The following is a 17,714-nucleotide window of genomic DNA, read 5'->3' as shown; positions in this document are numbered from 1 at the left end:
ATGGGAGAGAATCAATTATGCATTGGCGGCTGCGTGAAACTCGGAGAAACAAGATCCAGCAGAAGTGAATGCAGCTGTTCAAAGACGTCTGCGATCGAAGAGTTCATTTCTGCGATCGAGAGCCTTGCAATTAAAATCAATCCGTCTGCCATTTTCAATTGCCTGAACGCGGAGGGCAATTCACTGCTCCACTTTGCAGCATTCAACGGCAAGGACGACATCCTGAGGCTCCTGCTTGATTATGTCCCTGACCACCTCATTGCCGCACAAAATGATTGGGGAGATACCCCCCTCCACATGGCGATTGGGGCTAAGAGATCTACGGCTGCTGAGATGTTGATTCGCCGGACAAGAGACCTCCCCAATATTGAGGGCAAGAACCAGATCCTGAGGATGAAGAACAAACATGGAAACACCGCCTTGCACGAGGCCGTGCTTAATGGTCACGTCAAGGGGTTCCGCGATCTGTTGAACGAAGATTTGGAGCCCGTGTACTGGATGAATGAGTATCAGACATCTCCCCTGTACTTGGCCGTCGATTCCAAAGACCCTGAGATACAAGAGGTTTTTTTTTCGCTTGCGCTCGAACCATCAAGGATACAAGGCTTGCCGCCCATTCACGGTGCCATCTTGCAAGAACGCCATGGTAAGTACCTAAATCTATTTATTGGAAATATCTATGTGCAGACTGACCTCGTTCCGAATCCGTGCAGCAATTTTCTGCCCTTACCCAAACCGTTATGGGTTTTCACATAAAATCCCAAACCCGTTTTATTAAAGTAGTTAATACCCTTTGGGTGCTCGCAACCAGCCATATAACTCTTTTAGTGAACAAATTATCTAAAATTAGAACATAATAGATCGGCTTAAGTTTACAAACCCCAACCATTTCACTAAGGAGAATGAGCGGATGACGGTCCGTTACTATCGTTGTCAGTAATGTAGCCACTACTACAGCCACAATGCACTTTGTAGAGCACCGGATGACTTACTCATCAGGTTTCAAAAATCAATTTTTTCTTCTTATGTTTCTTTTATATAAAAGGCAAGTCATGTCGAGGGAAAAAAATTGAAGGAAAACGAGAAGAGGACGCTGCCGTTAATTCGAAAATATGACGTACCGATTTTAACCACAAGATTATTCCACGGAAACCTGATGACTTGTTTATCCGGTTGCAAAGAAAAATGGGGCTGTGCGGCTATGACCTTTATAAAAACGAATATTACTATAAATGCATTATACTTTTATAAAATTATGATCTCTATACATATTGCATTATACACAAATTTGCGCTTTCAAATCTGGTTCCCCATTTTGTTCCTAAATATTATTTAAATGAAACAAACTTTCACACCAACATCAATTTAATTAAAAGGGGCAAAGCCTGAGTGTTACGCTGTTACTTTCCTAAAAAAATTATTGAGTCTGATCTCTTATTAAAAAATCAAGTATGTAGAATTATGTGTGGTATTAGTTATAACGTGCCGAAGGCAATATTTCATAACTAGTTCACATAAAAACACAAATAAAGACGATATTTTGACCGAATATTTGGATGAAGACAAAAAAAAAATTCTGTTGTTATTTGATAAGAAAAGGAAAAAGACAGGACGAAGAGAATAGTAGAAAAGGAAAATAAACCTTAAAGGAAAGTGACAACTATAACAGAGAGGGGCGAGGAGAGAGAAACGTGGTTATTGTCATTAATATTAAATTATTACTTATTTGAGTATTGAGCATGAAGATATTTTAGCCACTTCAAATACAAAGGTCTGGTTTATAGGAATAAGTGGTTTCATGATCAGTTTAGGTAGAATCTAGAACTTGGACCCTAATCTGTCGGAATCGGTCCCTCAGTTTTTTTAATTTGAAACCTACATTGTATACCATAGAACCTTAAACCTATCCTGTTAATCGATTCCAAGGTCTACTCGGGAACCAGCCAATTTCTTTTTCTTTTTTGTTGCATTTTTTTCTTCCTTTTTTGTTTCATTTTTAGTTAACCAAAATAAAAGTGACGCAACCACAAAAATTTTCATTTGTCAATAGAAACGATCCATAAAAAATGGACACATAAAAAAAATGTACAATAGAAAGTTCAAAACACGTAACATAAAACCTAAATTATAGAACTTCAGTCCTCAATCATCCATGAAAAATTGCTCCAAATTATAACCACTTGAAATCAAAAGAAATGGCAAACAAAGTTAATCACTTGCTAATAATTTTAAATTAAAATAACTATTAATTAAACTAAATATAATTTTTAGAAAATTTCATCACATATATTCATTCAACTTCAATTCGTAAACTCTATTGACCAATGATAATCTCCCCAGTAAGACAGTCCATATCTAAAAAAGAAGAAGAGATTAAATAAAACATTTACCCATTAAATATACAAACGAATTACAATATGAAAAGATGTATACATCACTTACAATATATAATCTCCGGTTCATTGGTTCCTGATTCGATTCATCTGTTCTCGGTTCGATTCTTACCCAAGAACCAGGAACCAAATTGCACAATACAAATTCCGCCTTTTTAAGAACCGGTAACTACGGGAACCTGGAACCGGACCGATTCTTATGGCTGGTTTGGTCTGGTTCCCGGTTTTACCTTAGACCCATGCTCTCCATCCAAAATGAGGATGGAAATAGCCCCACCCTTTACAAAATTATATCTTTAGTTTTGTAATAGAGTAAATTTAATTTGGTAAATGATTTATCATATTTGGGTTTTAAATATAACTATCAGGTTAATCTTAAAACCATCTCAAATCCTAGAGTTTTTTTTTTGGTCGAAATCCTAGAGTTCGAATATGCATACTTACTAATTAAATAGCCTAAGAAATATCAAGGAAGCAAGAGCATGTCGTAATCAATACATATTAGGTTCGGATATCAGATTTCCCAATTATAAATCGCCAAATACGTCCCAAACTATATAGGACTTTTAGCATTTGAATAAATGTATCCTAATTCTCCAATAAAGACGTGTTTACTATGGCTATGTATAAAGATAGCGGTAAGTGGGTAGTTGTAGGTGTAATACAAGGATAATTTTAGGCTCCGTTCTTTTCACGGAAAATAACTTTAAACATTTTCTGGATTTTCCGGCGTTCGGTTCACAGAAAATAAATTAGTCAAGGAAAACATTTTCCGTCAATGGAAAAAACACATTCAAAAGTGGGGAAATTATTTTCTACTTTTCCATCCTCTTTCTTTCAGCTCTAGTTCAACCACTTTCTTTCGCCAAACACCTTTATCTTTTATTCTTATTTTTTCTTTTATTTATTTTTTATTTTTTTAAGAAATCGAGTTTTAATTATATTTATATTTATATTTATTATATTTATTTTTTTCCCTTTTTTATTTTTATTTTTTCTTCTTCCTCAGCTGGTCGCCCTTAGCCGGGCACTGGAAAATAAAGAAAAGAAAAAGGAAATAATTAAACCATACGACGGAAAACATTTTCTAATTTATTTGTAGGTTTCAATCGAACACCGGAAAATATTGTCATTTTCCTAGAGAATGGCCACTTGAAATTTTGTTTAAGAAACATCAAATTTTTAGCGAAGTGAACGGAGCCTTATAAATAAAAAATTCTCACAAGTCATGTATGTATGTATATAAATGAGGGAGTAATGCTACATGTATTAAAGTTTTACTCAGATACCTTACTAAATGATGTGGCATATGTCATGTCATCAGTACTGTGTAGATCAACCTATTCTAATGCGATGAAAATAAAAACGGAGAAAAGCCATAAATTGAGCAAGATCAAGGCTTTCCTATTCAATGATAATTATCACTACTAGTTTAAGCATTGCAATGTTTATCCAACATCTCCGACTGTCAATCCTAGTAGGTTTTAAGGTTACGTCGAAGATATCCTTATCCCTAATTTGGAGCTCCTGATCCCAGATTTAGTCGACCTGATACTCGAAAAGAATATGAAGCTATTTGAGATGACTGACTCCAGAGGCGGTAATATATTCCATTTAGCAGCTTACATGAATGCGGCCCAAGTATTCAAATACTTAGGATTAGAAACTGTATATTTGGTCCAACAACGGGATAGGAACAGGGATCTTCCCATTCATATTGCGAGCAAGATGGGTTATGTTGAACTAATCGAGAAGCTACTTCGGGTATCATGTTTGCTAAATGGGCAAGGGCAAACCGTTCTTCATGTCGCAGCAAAATATGGGAGAACTTCAGCAGTGAGATATATGCTCAATCATAACGATTTGGGGATGGCGTCAAATGATGCAGATCATGCTGGAAATACACCTTCACACTTGGCAGCGATGTATTCACAACCCGCCGCTTTGATTCCTCTTGTGATGGATGAAAGAATTATTCCCGGCCATATCAACCACAAATGTCTGACTCCTTTTGACATTGCTCGAGATCGCTTCAGAAGGGATCCTACGTTACGGAATGTAGGTAAACATGAATAGTCACTGTTTTATTTATCAATTTACTAGAAATTTCCATAGACTAATACTTTTATTAAGCGCAGATCTCATATTCAAATCTTTATGTCTCCCGGTCGATAGCATTGTTGAAGCATCGATCAATTTACTGGAATAGCCGAGACTCCTCTAGGATTAATTTAGTCTTGGTAGGAGGAAGTTAAAGGTTGTGGATGTCCGCAGGTAGAAACAAGTAAAATATCTCCCACAAATGCAACACAAACCCTGGCTTCTATAAGAACGGTCATGTATAGAAGCCGGGGGTTGCGTTGCATTCTTATTTTTTATTTTTTTCAAACAACCAGGGGTCAATGTGGCAAATTTTGACCACTCTACATATGGCATAATCTCATAACATTATAAATGTCAACCTATGACAACGACAAACCATATACATTTAATTCACGCCTCTTCTTTCATCTAAAAAGAACTTGTACTCTTGCGTTACTACTTTAAAAATAGCTGCATCTTTAGAAGTAAAAGTTTCTCTTTAAATGATTACTTCGTGAATAATCATTTTTTCTAATTGAAAAAATTAAACACATTAAAAGGATAATTATATTCTAATTTGGTTTAAACATCTTATGTGAATAATCCTTGTGTAACGTTTTTTTTTGTCCATCATTCAAACGTACCGGATTGAAAGACAAATCAGAAAATTTCGTTAACTTGAATTAATGAAATGATAACATTAAACATTTTCATATAACCTAGGAACTAAACCAAACATGTATCCAAAAGTTCAGCATTCAAATTGAACATTAAAAGTTCAAGAATCATATTACACGTTTGGTTAAAGTTTAGGGATCACATTGAACGAATTAAGAATTTAGGGATGACATTGCTTATTGAGTCAAAGTTCAAGGAACGTTTATGTTATTTTTCTTTTTTATTTTTGATGTGATTGAAGAGGAGACAGATTGTGCCACCTGACAAGAGACTAGCCAATAAAAAGGTAAACTTTCGAAATTTTAATGCAAAATTGTGATGGAAATGCATATATGCAAGTCATGTGATTTGTCGGTTAACTATTTTGATTGTGTGATAGATACGTAACATAATTTTTTGGGATTGGGGCCCCAAGATCCAAACAAACTAGTCTTTCAGTACACACTCTTGATCTTTTGACGAAGCCATGTGGCATTCTAGCATGCGCAAATTAAATTGCAGAATTTTGTCCATAATTACTAAACTGTAGTATGTGATAATAATTGGCATGAAGGGCGATCCTATGCATAATTACCAAAGCTAGCTACAAAAGGACTAATCGAATCTCAATGCCTCTTTGCTTCTGTGGTTGGCAAAGAACAGTATCAGCTAGAGGGACTCAGAGCAAGAAAGGAACTATGTACGAGGATTCATTCAACAAGTTTAGAACTTTAATGTAATATAAAATGGCCTCTTCGGTTCATCTTTCGTGGGATAAACGAGTTGAAAGCTTTCGATATCGCCTATAGATCGTTGGAGAAGCAAGCTTTCGTATTGGAAGGTAAGGTATTTTCATAATGATTAATATTTCCTTTCCTTTTTCGTTTGCTAGTTGTCTAATATTTCCTTTGTTAATTCTTAATGTCTTCAATCTTGATGCTGGACCACAAACTTTTCATTAAATTCTTTCTTGATTGGTTTACTCCATTCAATGATGTTACTAGTATATCAATATTAAAAGTTTGTCCCATTTGTGATTTCCCAATGCTTATTTTAATTTTAATTTTTTTTTGGCTCAATTTCTTTGTTTTACTTCTTATGGAACAGAAGAAAGAAGGGGTTCAATCGGGTCATGCAATTAGGTTGGGTGGTGAAAAAGGCCACCAGCCACCACCATATTCATGCAAGATGCCGCATGAGCTTGTTTGCGTAGTGACTGCTCGCCAATCGGATGATGCTGCGGGGCTAGCCACACCCCGACCGCATGGAAAGGAGATATCTCCTTATTATCATTCTTGATGTCATTGGGAGGCTGTAGTTTGTGCCGCATGGAAATAACACATTGTGTAACCAGCTAATAAAGAGGGAGTGTTTCGAAATTAAAATGCAAAAGTTGAATAGAAAATGCATATTATGCAAGCAATTTGCTTGGTTAGTTAGTCACGTTGGTTTTGTATTCGATATATAACATACTTTCTTGCGATTGGGGCCCAAAGAGCGACAAAAACTGGTCTTTCGATAAGCACCATCAAGCTTTCGAGGAAGCCAACTAGCTTCCTAGCAATACACAAATTAAATTACAGAATGATTTGTCCATATTTACTAATCTTTAATATGTGATATAATTCGTATGATGGATGGTCCTAGCAACTATTCAAGAGCTGGTATAAGTTACCGCCAAATTGTGTTATACCGAAGTAATTTGTTACCAATGGCGATCGAAATTGAACGGTCCAATCACGATGAAGCAACAAAAGAGTTGCCACGTTCTTAAATTCATAATTGCCGAAGTAGCTACAAAAGACTATATGGATCTCTAAGCCTCTTTGCTGGTATGGGAGGCAACCTCGATCCTTGGTGACAGGTTAAAGCAAAGAGTAGGATCAGGTTAAAGCAAAGAATAGGATCAGTCAAAGGGACTTATAGCGAGAAAAGGGAGTATGCATGAGAATTTATTCAACAAGAAGTTTAGCCTTCGATGTAGTATAAAATGGCCGCTCGGGTTCATCTTTTGTGGGATAAACGAGTTGACTGCTATCAATATCGTCTTTAGATCGTTGGAGAAGCAAGTTTTCGTTTTGGAAGGTAATGTATTTTTCAAAATGATTAATATTTACTTTCCTTTTTCCTTTGCTAATTGTCTAATATTTCCTTTGTTAATATTAATTGCTTCAATTTTGATGCTGGATCACAAACTTTTCATTATATTCTTTCTTGATTGGTTCACTTTATTCAAAGATTTTACTAGGACATCAATTATACAAGTTTTGTTTCCTAATGCATGAGGACTACCATTCTTTCTCTGGTTAGCTTAAAGTGTCCTTTCTTTTCACTCATTTTCGCCTCCGTACCCAACTGCTTGACCTACTATTTTAGTTTGCACTGCGTACGACATCGCCCAGGGGCGGCCATATATGCATTCTCCGGCCAAAAAGTCGACAAGAGGAAGAAGGGAAAAAAAACAAAGAGAAAGAAAAGAAAAAAAGAAATAATGAAATAAATAATTCAAAAAAATATTAAAAATTATTTACTACTGGGCTGATCGTGTCACGTAGGACGTCCGGCGTCTACGTTATTGATTTCTGGCCAAAATTGTCTTGATGGACTCAATTGACGAAACGTGAAAAAATGAAAAAATATAATTAGCATAATCTAAAAGTTTAGGATTGAATTGACAAAAGTGCAATAGATTTATAACTTTTTGGACAATTTTCCCATTTGTTATCTAAATCACCTTGATGTACTAGTCCGCAAGATTGCAGAGTTGTTGAGGCGAGAATGGGTGGTAAGGGGAAAATGGGTGCCGACTGATTAGCAAATGCAGCATTCGTTCAAGGACCAGAAATTTTATTTACTTAAGTTTACCTATGGGGCTTCAATTTTGGCTTTTAGGAGATAAAAGTGGGTGTTAGAAGGATGCACTTCATCTAAATGTAAATTTAAATAAAAAATCACAACAAAAAAGAACCCAATCGTTAAAGTCATTTGCTTATTTGAAGTGGAAGATCCCATCGATTACTCTTGATTTAAAGTAAATTTCCTCACTCTAATTCACTTTTTGATTTATTTTTTGGGGTTTTGGGTGTCATTCGAGTACGGGAAATACTTATGTGATTGAGCAATTAAGTACTTATAGTCTTTTGCTTGTTTAAAGTGGAACATACCATTGATCTCTCTTTGTAAAGTAAGTACATATGGCCGAACCACCATGCAAATTCATAGCGTCTTATTAATTTCTTGTACTTGAAATCTTGCAGCGAACCATTTTTATTTATTCATGCTTCCATGATCTTGCGCAATGATTTTAAATGCTTTCTGTCATAATGTCATATAATATTTTGTAGTTTTCTTACTAACTATTATAGATGTTTAAATAATTAAATCCAATATTTAAATGATATAACAGTTAGGAATCGCACACTAATTCTAGAAAAGTAACACAAACAAACAATCCACCCAGGCAAAATATAATAACAAAATAACACAATCGAAAGAACACATCAGAAAATTTGTTAAAATTTATTATCGAAGCTCACCCAACTTTGAGCTACGTCTCCGTGCAGAGGTACTCTACGAATCCACTAAATTTCGAAGAAAGCAGGAATACTATGGTAATCTTCTCTCAAGATTATGGCACAGAGAGATTGAGAACACTCATGAAGAAAAGCTCATTTTTTCTTCTCTTTTTCTTTTCTCTCTATTTTCTTCTTAGCCTCTTGATGACTACTATCTATCTATAGCTGATATATGAGGTATAGCTTTTAACCTAAAAGCAAATTAAGAGAAAAGAAAAAAAAAGCTCTTAATAATAAAATTTGGCTTCATACGCCAACAATAATGTCTCTTTACCCTATCGTTGCTCCGTTGCAATAACTGCATTATTTGCATTGCCTAGGCTCGATGGACGTACAGATACCTATGAATATGGACGAGGAAGATATCCGGAGGAGTCAACAGGCGAGAATAAAAAGTGCATTGGTAGTTGCGAGAATTGCAGCGCGACAAGAGCCAAAAGATTTGTATGCAGATGCCAGGGGACTGGTGGATGTCATCAAAGCCGCCGATGTCGAAAAGTTCATTTCCATGATCGAAAGGCATGCCGTTCAAACTGATCCGTCTGCCATTTTCAATTTCCAGGGGCTATCGAAGGGTTCACTGCTCCACATTGCAGCCGGGACAGGCAAGGACGACATTCTAAGGCTCCTGATTGATTGTGTTGGTTACGACCTCATAGCCGCCCCAAATGATTGGGGAGATACGCCCCTCCACATGGCCGCTAAGGCTGGGGGATCCGGAGCCGCCTTGATGTTGATTCGCCGGGAAAGAGATCTCCCCAGCATCAAGGACAACAAAATGATCCTGAGGATGAAGAACAAACATGGAAACACTGCTTTACACGAGGCCGTGCTTCATTGTCATGCCGACGTGGTGTGCCACTTGTTGAGGGAAGATCTTGAGCCCGTGTACTGGGAGAACATGGAGCAGAAATCTCCCCTCTACCTGGCCCTCGACACCAACGACTCCCAGATACATGAGGCTTTATTTTTGGCCTCGATCGAACCATCGAGGATACAAGGCTTGCCACCAGTTCATGGTGCCGTTCTGCGCGGTAAAGATGGTGAGTACCTAAATCTGCTTATGAGATATATCAATCTATGTGTAGACCAAACTCGTCTCAAATCTGTGTAACAACTTTTGCATTTGCCCAAACCCCTTATGGGTTTTTTTTACATAAAATTCCATACCCTGCTTATTGTAGTATCTAGATACCCATCGCGTACTTGCAACCAGTCATATAATCCTTTTAGTAAACAAATTATCTCACATTAGAACATAGTAGATCACCTGAAATTTACAAACACAAGCATTTTACTGAAAACTCATGTGTTGATGAACTTCGATAAGAAAAACTATAAAGTGCAAATATCTAAGTTCGACAATCATAAAAATCTAGAATCTATCAATGACAAAAGGAGAAAGATAAATGATGATGGTTGATGATGATGTTAGATTACAATTAATCTTCTTGAAGGTCACAAAATTGTATTTTTAGTTTGGTAAATGATTTATCATATTTTTATTTCGGATTTACTTGTAATACAAAATCATCTCACACCTAGTAGAGTTAGAATATGCATACTTACTAATGAAATAACCTAAGAAAAATCAAGAAATGAGAGCATTTAGTAAGTAATAGACATTAGGTTCAGATACCTGATATCACAATTATAAAACCTCAAACACATCCCAAACTCTATTGGATTTTTAGCATTTGAGCTAAAAGAAAGGAAATAAAAAATATTTACTGACTTGGAAAAATGATGTCACAGGAACATCATTATCTTGGCTTGGTAAATGTTGATGTAGCAATTCACGTTAAAAAAATGCACGTAACGTGGCAATACACTTAATGGAAGGATTACATTGAGTGAATTTTTGAAAATTTAAGAATTGGATTGAATAAAATGAAATTCATGGACCATGTTGAATATTGAAGAAAAGTTGAGGGACCACTAATGTCAATTTTCCTTATTTATTGAATGAGAGTTGTGCATATTGTGTGGGGTCATACATATTTTTCGAGTTATCAATTAATCCATAAGTGAACATATGCACACATACATGATTTCACCACAAAAAATAATTATACATTTTTAGATTATTCGAATTGGTATACTATTTAGTGTTTCTTTAGCTATAGTCGATAACATCCACCAAGTAATGCAAGTTGAAACTAATTTTTTGGTCTCTTTATATCTACGCATGTTTTTTTACATGATCGAATCGCATTATCGTGTTGGACATGTATTAGAAATCCCAAAAAAAAATGTAGAAGTGTTGGGAGCATGCAGAAAAAGCCCGGTACCTTCACTCGGGGAGATCACCAAAAGGGAGTCCAAGTCCGAGTATATCAACATATCTCTTTGGATATACATTTGCTCAAAAGCTCAAACCAATAAGTTATGGGCCAACTAGGATAATATTAACTGCTCTACACCATATTAATTCTCCGATGTAGGATTTCTTTAACACAACTTATCCACACGTGCATCTTAACAATCTCCCCCACACGTTGGAGCTCAATGTTAGGTCTGCTCCCCCTTAATGTAGATATCCTTTCGCATCAACTTATCTCAAGTTGATTATCTATCAATGCTCTTTCTCCATATCGAACCATAAAGTCTGCCATCGTGCCTGCGTTACTATACCACAACACCCATCGCTTGATCTACTATCAGCTTTGATATCATTTGTTGGGAGCGTATAGAAGAAACCCGATACCTTCCTCTAGGGAGATCACCAAGAGAGAGTCTAAGTTTGAGCCCGTCAACATATCCAATTGAACTCATATTCATTCAAAAGTTTAAACCAATGATTTATGGCCAACTAGGATATATTAATTACCATAACAATTCTTAGATGCAGGATTTTTTTAACACAATTCACTCGCACATGCATCCTAACAGAAGGTCCTCATACATACTAAATCCCCTCATAAAATTCCAATAATTCAAAGTAAATGAAACTTAAATGGTAATTTATGGAATTTCTGCAGATTATTTCTATGGAATTTGTGTGTACCGTCACATAACCGTATGTATGCAAATGAGGAAATAATATGTATATTTGATTTTGAGAATGAAATTGTCACATATCATACAAAACATAAAAGATCAAGAGTGAGAAAGTACAAAGGGAATTGTAAGGTATGGGATTCATGAACTAAGCAGATGTTGAAATTTGACATAATATTATATTCTTGTTTAAGAAAAATTCATCGATCTACGCATTTGTCCACACCAATCTGCTAAAAATATAAATTTTCGATAGCATTTTGGGAAGAAAGAAGGAAGAGATCCTTTAAAAATAATAGAGCATCTATTTGCGTCATATTATAAAAAATATTAGTCATAATTTAAATGTCTATACAATAGGAACATTCAAATAAGCAAGATATAATTTGATAGATATAATAAAGTGATGACCATGCTACTCATGAGTGTTTGCTGTCTGGTTGATTAATATGAAATCATTGGGCATACAAAGCTTTTATGCGTTTTATATTATTTTACCATATTATATTACCTCGATAAAAACTAAATGTGCAAAATTTTATATCCGTAAAAGGCGCGGGTCTCCAACTTAATGTTATATATGTGACGATTGTACATCAATGTACTGAGGGTGCCACGTATTTTAAGTTGGGTCAATCGTGTCCCACTCAACTTCAAAATCTTTTTATTTATATTCAGAAATTTTTTGAATAAACGTAATAGTTGACACCATTTTTTTTTTTTGAGTTCTGATACCACTAAATTTCTTAAAGAACAATTGGATCCCAATAGAACTCAAAAAATCCAAGTCGAAATAAAATACGCATTAATAATAAATTCACTTAACTATTTAAATGCTTAAACACAAACAAGAATGATTAGAAATTAAGTTTTTTAGTCCTTAAACTTTCATTTTATGTGATTATAGTCTATAGCTTTCATTTAAAACCTGCTCATAATCCCAATATGAAATATATTTTTGTAACTTTTAGATTATTCATTTCGCCTTATGAATATATTGAGATGAGAAATTGCATGCAATATTTGTGACCTAAATTTTGTGTAACCATAGTTTCCTAACACTAATTTGCGTGTGATTTGAATTAATATTTTTGCACGTGTCCTGATTTCAAGGATATGGTTCGGCTAGTTAGGGAATCATTTAGCCTAAGAAATCATTTTGGGACTAAGTCGGCCAACAGCAAGAAACATGCCATGTTTGAAGCAAATGCGAGTCATGAACCAAAATGAACATATGAAAGTTGATGGCTTGAATTCTAAACTAGTAGCATACATGTAAGAACGTGAATTTTTTTCGCTTTTGTAAAATTGAAATATGTATTTTATTATAAATGATTTGTTAAATTGTATTTTATTTTATATAAATCTTCCTCTTTTGAACAAAATAAATTCGACATTTTACATATCAATGTAAAATATATGGACTCGATAACAACTAGGAAATTCCTAATTATTGTTGTTATATGACACAAGAAAATAATATGTGTAATTATTATATACAAAAATTTGAATTTTCAATAATTGCTAATTTGCAATAGTAAACTCCTTAGAACTAACGTCATTAAAAGTGATGTTTTTTTATTTTTATTTTTGTTGAACAGGACTCGTGATATTGAATGAATCAAGCATAAATCCTAGTTTGAAGCAAAATGCGTGGAGTGCAAGAAAAACACTCTTTATAAGAAAACTAATCAATCATCTATCTGCAAATTATAGTCCTATATGTCACTAGTGGTAAAATTAGACTTGTTCTGTTTTTTAAGTCATTTGAGTAAAAACATATCTCCCAAAATCACTATAGATTCACAATATATACCTTGTCCATTATCTATTGTGCGTGTGTGGAGAGAGATAGCTTTCAAATATACTAGCTAGCGGGTATTAATGGGTTTAATGCATGGGAATAATTTTAGAAATATGAAAGTGAGAGAAGCCACTTTCCCATAATACAAATAGTCTGACCTGTCTGTGTACGTACGAGTATAAATGAAAGAGTGATGCTATATGTATTAAAGTTTTGTTAAAAAAAGCCTTACTAAATGATATGGCCTATGTCACGTCGTTACTATTTACGTAGATTAAGTAAGAATAATGCAATGAAAATTAAAACGAAAAAAGCCCTAAATTGAACGAGATCGAGGCTTTCCTATTCTATTATTTGTTCTTTGTTGAGTAGCACAATCCCTAACGCTTTCCTCTCACATATTATTCGATCTTCTTTACTAGCACCTCTAAATTTTTACATATGGGGCCAAAACTTCTTCTTTTGGTTGAGCTTTTTCCTTTCGGTGTAATTTATAAGCTGTACTTTTTTTCAATCTTGGATTCTGGTCACATATTTTACTTATGCGGATGTGGTCCCTAATTTAGAGCTCCTGATCCCAGCTTTACTAAAGAAGATACTCGGCCAAAACATGCAGCTATTTGCAATGACCGACTCCAAAGGTGGTAATGTATTCCACTTAGCAGCTTACATGAATCAGACCAAAGTATTCGAATTCTTGGGACCGCAAACTGAATATTTGGCCCGAGAAACGGACATGAGTGGGGATCTTCCCATTCATATTGCGGCCAAGATGGGTTATGTTGATCTAATCCATAAGCTACATCCGGTATCAAATTTGCTAAATGGGCAAGGACAAACCGTTCTTCATGTCGCAGTAAAATATGGGAGAACTTCAGCAGTGAGATATATACTCAGTCATTTAGAACTAGGGAAGCTGATAAATGAAAGAGATCATGCCGGAAATACACCTTTGCACTTGGCCGCCATGCATTCACAACCCGCCGCTTTGATTCCTCTTGTGCTGGATCAAAGAATTAACCCCTTCCTTCAGAACCGCAAATGCTTGGCTGCTCATAACATTGCTCTATATCGCTTCAAAAAGGAGCCTACGTTACGGAAGGTATGTAACATGAACAGTCACCATCCTTTTTTTATCAACTTACTGGAAATTTCTTAGATTAATACCTTAGTTAAGCGTAAATCTTGTATTCAAATCATTATGTCTTCCAGTCGATAGCATTGTTGAAGCATTGATCAATTTTCTAGAATAGCCGGGACTCCTCCAGGATTAATGTCCTGCAAATCTCTAATTTATTCTTAACAGGAGGTAGTTAAAGCTTGTGGCCATGAATATGTCCGCGGGCAGAAATAAGTTAAATATCTCCGACAAATGCATAGATAAATTGTTCTAATTCGTGATTAATTGTCAGTGCTGCATTCTCTTTCTTTTTTTTCAAAAAGCCAGGGGTCAATGTGGCAAATTTTGACCACTCTACAATGGCATAATCTCATAACATTATGATGAAGTCAACCTATGACAACGACAAACTGTTGTTATTATGGATTAATAGATCATCGAAAGTGAACAAAACGAGATATGTTTCTTCAGTTCATGTATCTCTTAAGTTCATGAATCTTTTCAGTTCATAAATCTCTTTAATTCGTGTATTTCTTCAATTTATATCTCTCTTGAATTCATGTATCTCTTTAGTACATGATTTCTCAAACTCTATAAATTGATTTGAACTGTTCTTCATTTCAAAAAAAAAGAAGAAGAAAAACAACGCATTACTTCACTTCAATTTTCTCTAAGTGTGCTAGTTTCGAGAAGTGTTTGAATGGGTTTTGCTTGCATAGTGCTAATACAAATGGATTCGGGTTGTTGTATCTTAGGAGGCATAGTTTGTAAATTTGTATAGAACCATTGACAATAACTAATCACCTTAAGGAGATTCAGTCATCCGTATCTCACCTCATGTTTAATTATGTTACAATTTTATAGCAATTTTCCTAGTTCAAAATTTGTTTTGTAATTGTGTCCTCATTACTTGTTAAGAGTAGATATTCAATATATTTACTCATTGAATTGGTCATTATTCAAGTTGTTATCGCTTTCTCAAAGTTATTATTTCTTTTTAATTTTTCTGATTACAACAAACAATATTGTGTTACCAATAATTTACTACACAAACAATATACATTTCATTCATGCCTCTTTTTCATCTCAAATGTACTTGTACTCTAGCGTTAATTCTTTAAAAAGAGCTTACACTGCATCTTTAGAAGTAAAAGTTTCCCTTTAAATGAGTACACCGGTGTTCTTTCCCGTTATCGATATGGTAACAATTTGTTCTTTTTCTCCTTCTTATATGCTCTGGATCTCAGCAATTGACATTAATGGTAGCAAACTCCACAATTGGGAAAAGTCCAAATGAAAGGAGAGACTTATTCGTACTAAGGCCGGAAGCTCGAGATGAAGAGTTTTCAATATACTCCTTGAACAAAAGCAAGCAAAACAAGGACCAGGTGAAGGATTTGATTAATACCCGTCTGCTGCTGGCAACACTTGTGGCCACTGTGACTTTCGCAGCTGGTTTTGCAGTACCTGGAGGATTTAACGGCTCGGACATGGCATCTGAAGATGACCGGGGCATGGCTACAATGCTGGACAAGAGACTGTTCCAGGCCTTCACAATTTGCAACACCATCGCGATGTTCTGCTCAATGACCGCGGTCATCAACCTCATCTATGCACAGCAAAAGGACGTCCAAGCTGCAATAGCTGCAAACCGGCACTCAGTGCTACCGCTAACAATTGCACTTCCGGCAATGTCCGTCGCTTTCTTAACTGGTGTCACCTTGACCGTTGGCAAACTCCCTTGGCTTGCCTACTCCATATTTTATTTGGGACTCGTTTTCCTCTTAATTATCTCAGGTGCTACATTGATAGAGTACCCTCCCTTACTTAAGAGGTATTGTCATCCTATTCGTCGTCCGGTATTCTGGCTCGTTCTCGCTTACATTTATTTGTGGGGAGTTGAGACGTACCTCTTAGATGACTTGGAAGATGATGGAACAACGAGCGGGACCTCAGCTAGTCGGCCTTCAAATGGTGTCGGTGATCGAATGACTGACGACTCGGTGACAGCAAAATGTGGGGACACACCACATCCTCCTAGTCACTAATTTCAGTTGATCATTCAATATTATCTATGATTTGAATAAATAAACATTAATTTGCCTTGGTGTTTTCGTTCATTCTATAGTTGCTTTCGTGTTGCGTTATTTTAATGCTGATTGTCAAAGTATTTAAATAAAATATTGTCTTCTTCAAATAGCTTAAACTTTTAATACTTGGATGTAGTCCCACCAAATTTCACATGATATCATAGCAGTAAATTCTAATTCTAAGTTCAAACCTTTCGAAGCCCTATCTGCCTCCTCGGTTATATATTCTCCTATTTTAGTTTTAGAGCAAAGTTCACTCAACGCTTGAAAAGGAGTATTAAAGTACTTGAGTTAAATTACTCCTTCGTCTAATAGTTTAAGTTGTTAGACATTCCATGAAATTTCACAGTGATACATGCGTTCTGTGATATGCTATGTCAACTAAATGGATGAGTGGCTCATTTCATCTGTTTGCCCATTCTGGAATCAAACCAATTGAGCATGTAGAAGCTCGTGGTTTTATGAAATCGCGAGTCTAGAGCGGCCATGGACAATTTACCTATCCAATTTGTGACACTCTCGAGTCACAGCATTCTAGGCACTCACTCACATGTCCCGTATGTAAAATGATTGTCATCCACTATTTCTCTAAGTCGAGCTTTTGGCAAAGAAAACCACATCTTTTTTTAAAAAAATTTTTCTCATCAATCCTCACAGAAATTCAATGTTTTTAGCCCACTGCTTACACCCCTTTCATTTACCCACTTCTCTCCTTCCAAAACAAACCATAAGGAACTTCTGCATGGCGGAACTTGAATGAACTTGACGAGTGTTTGAAAACCAAGCCTTTTGTGCATGTATACAAACAATGAATCGACTTCTTAATCAGGCTTAGATCGATGTGAGGATTCTGCTTGCAATCTATCGAAACACTAAATCGAACGGCATAAACATGCTTTTCACTTAAGTTACTATTTTGTGATTAGAGTGGCCATGTTGTGTGTTCCATAGAATTATCATGGGCAATTGGCACTCAATTTCTATGCATCCAAA

The 17,714-nt window shown here is 35.5% G+C and overlaps 2 protein-coding genes and 1 long non-coding RNA gene across 3 annotated transcripts; all 3 read left to right on the top strand.

Moving 5' to 3' along the window:
* Nucleotides 1-4,469, top strand: LOC115693075 (uncharacterized). The gene is made up of 2 exons (XM_056315623.1): nt 1-646; nt 3,931-4,469. The coding sequence occupies exons 1-2, from the start codon at nt 1-3 to the stop codon at nt 4,467-4,469; spliced, it is 1,185 nt and encodes a 394-aa protein (XP_056171598.1).
* Nucleotides 4,470-5,661: 1,192 nt separating this feature from the next.
* On the top strand, nt 5,662-6,575 carry LOC130139030 (uncharacterized). Its single transcript, XR_008817273.1, has 2 exons — nt 5,662-5,973; nt 6,240-6,575. It is a non-coding gene; the product is annotated as an uncharacterized LOC130139030 (long non-coding RNA).
* Nucleotides 6,576-9,032: 2,457 nt separating this feature from the next.
* LOC130139190 (protein ACCELERATED CELL DEATH 6-like) lies at nt 9,033-16,679 on the top strand. Its single transcript, XM_056315622.1, has 3 exons — nt 9,033-9,750; nt 14,093-14,613; nt 15,879-16,679. Exons 1-3 carry the CDS (start codon nt 9,033-9,035, stop codon nt 16,677-16,679), a joined length of 2,040 nt encoding a protein of 679 aa, XP_056171597.1.
* Nucleotides 16,680-17,714: the final 1,035 nt, after the last annotated feature.

Source organism: Syzygium oleosum, unplaced genomic scaffold (assembly GCF_021117445.2).
Source record: "Syzygium oleosum isolate NSW1041296 unplaced genomic scaffold, Sole_v2.1 Sole_v2.10, whole genome shotgun sequence".
NCBI classification, from domain to species: domain Eukaryota; kingdom Viridiplantae; phylum Streptophyta; class Magnoliopsida; order Myrtales; family Myrtaceae; genus Syzygium; species Syzygium oleosum.
The sequence above is the reverse complement of the archived record's forward strand: the minus strand, read 5'-3'. Positions and strand labels throughout refer to the sequence as shown.

Coding starts and splice junctions, on each gene's coding strand:
- LOC130139190 (XM_056315622.1), top strand. CDS start 9,033: ATGGACGTACAGATACCTATGAATATGGACGAGGAAGATATCCGGAGG. Junction 9,751..14,092: donor CGTTCTGCGCGGTAAAGATG/GTGAGTACCTAA, acceptor TCCTGATCCCAG/CTTTACTAAAGAAGATACTC. Junction 14,614..15,878: donor AGGAGCCTACGTTACGGAAG/GTATGTAACATG, acceptor TCTGGATCTCAG/CAATTGACATTAATGGTAGC.
- LOC115693075 (XM_056315623.1), top strand. CDS start 1: ATGGGAGAGAATCAATTATGCATTGGCGGCTGCGTGAAACTCGGAGAA. Junction 647..3,930: donor CATCTTGCAAGAACGCCATG/GTAAGTACCTAA, acceptor TCCTGATCCCAG/ATTTAGTCGACCTGATACTC.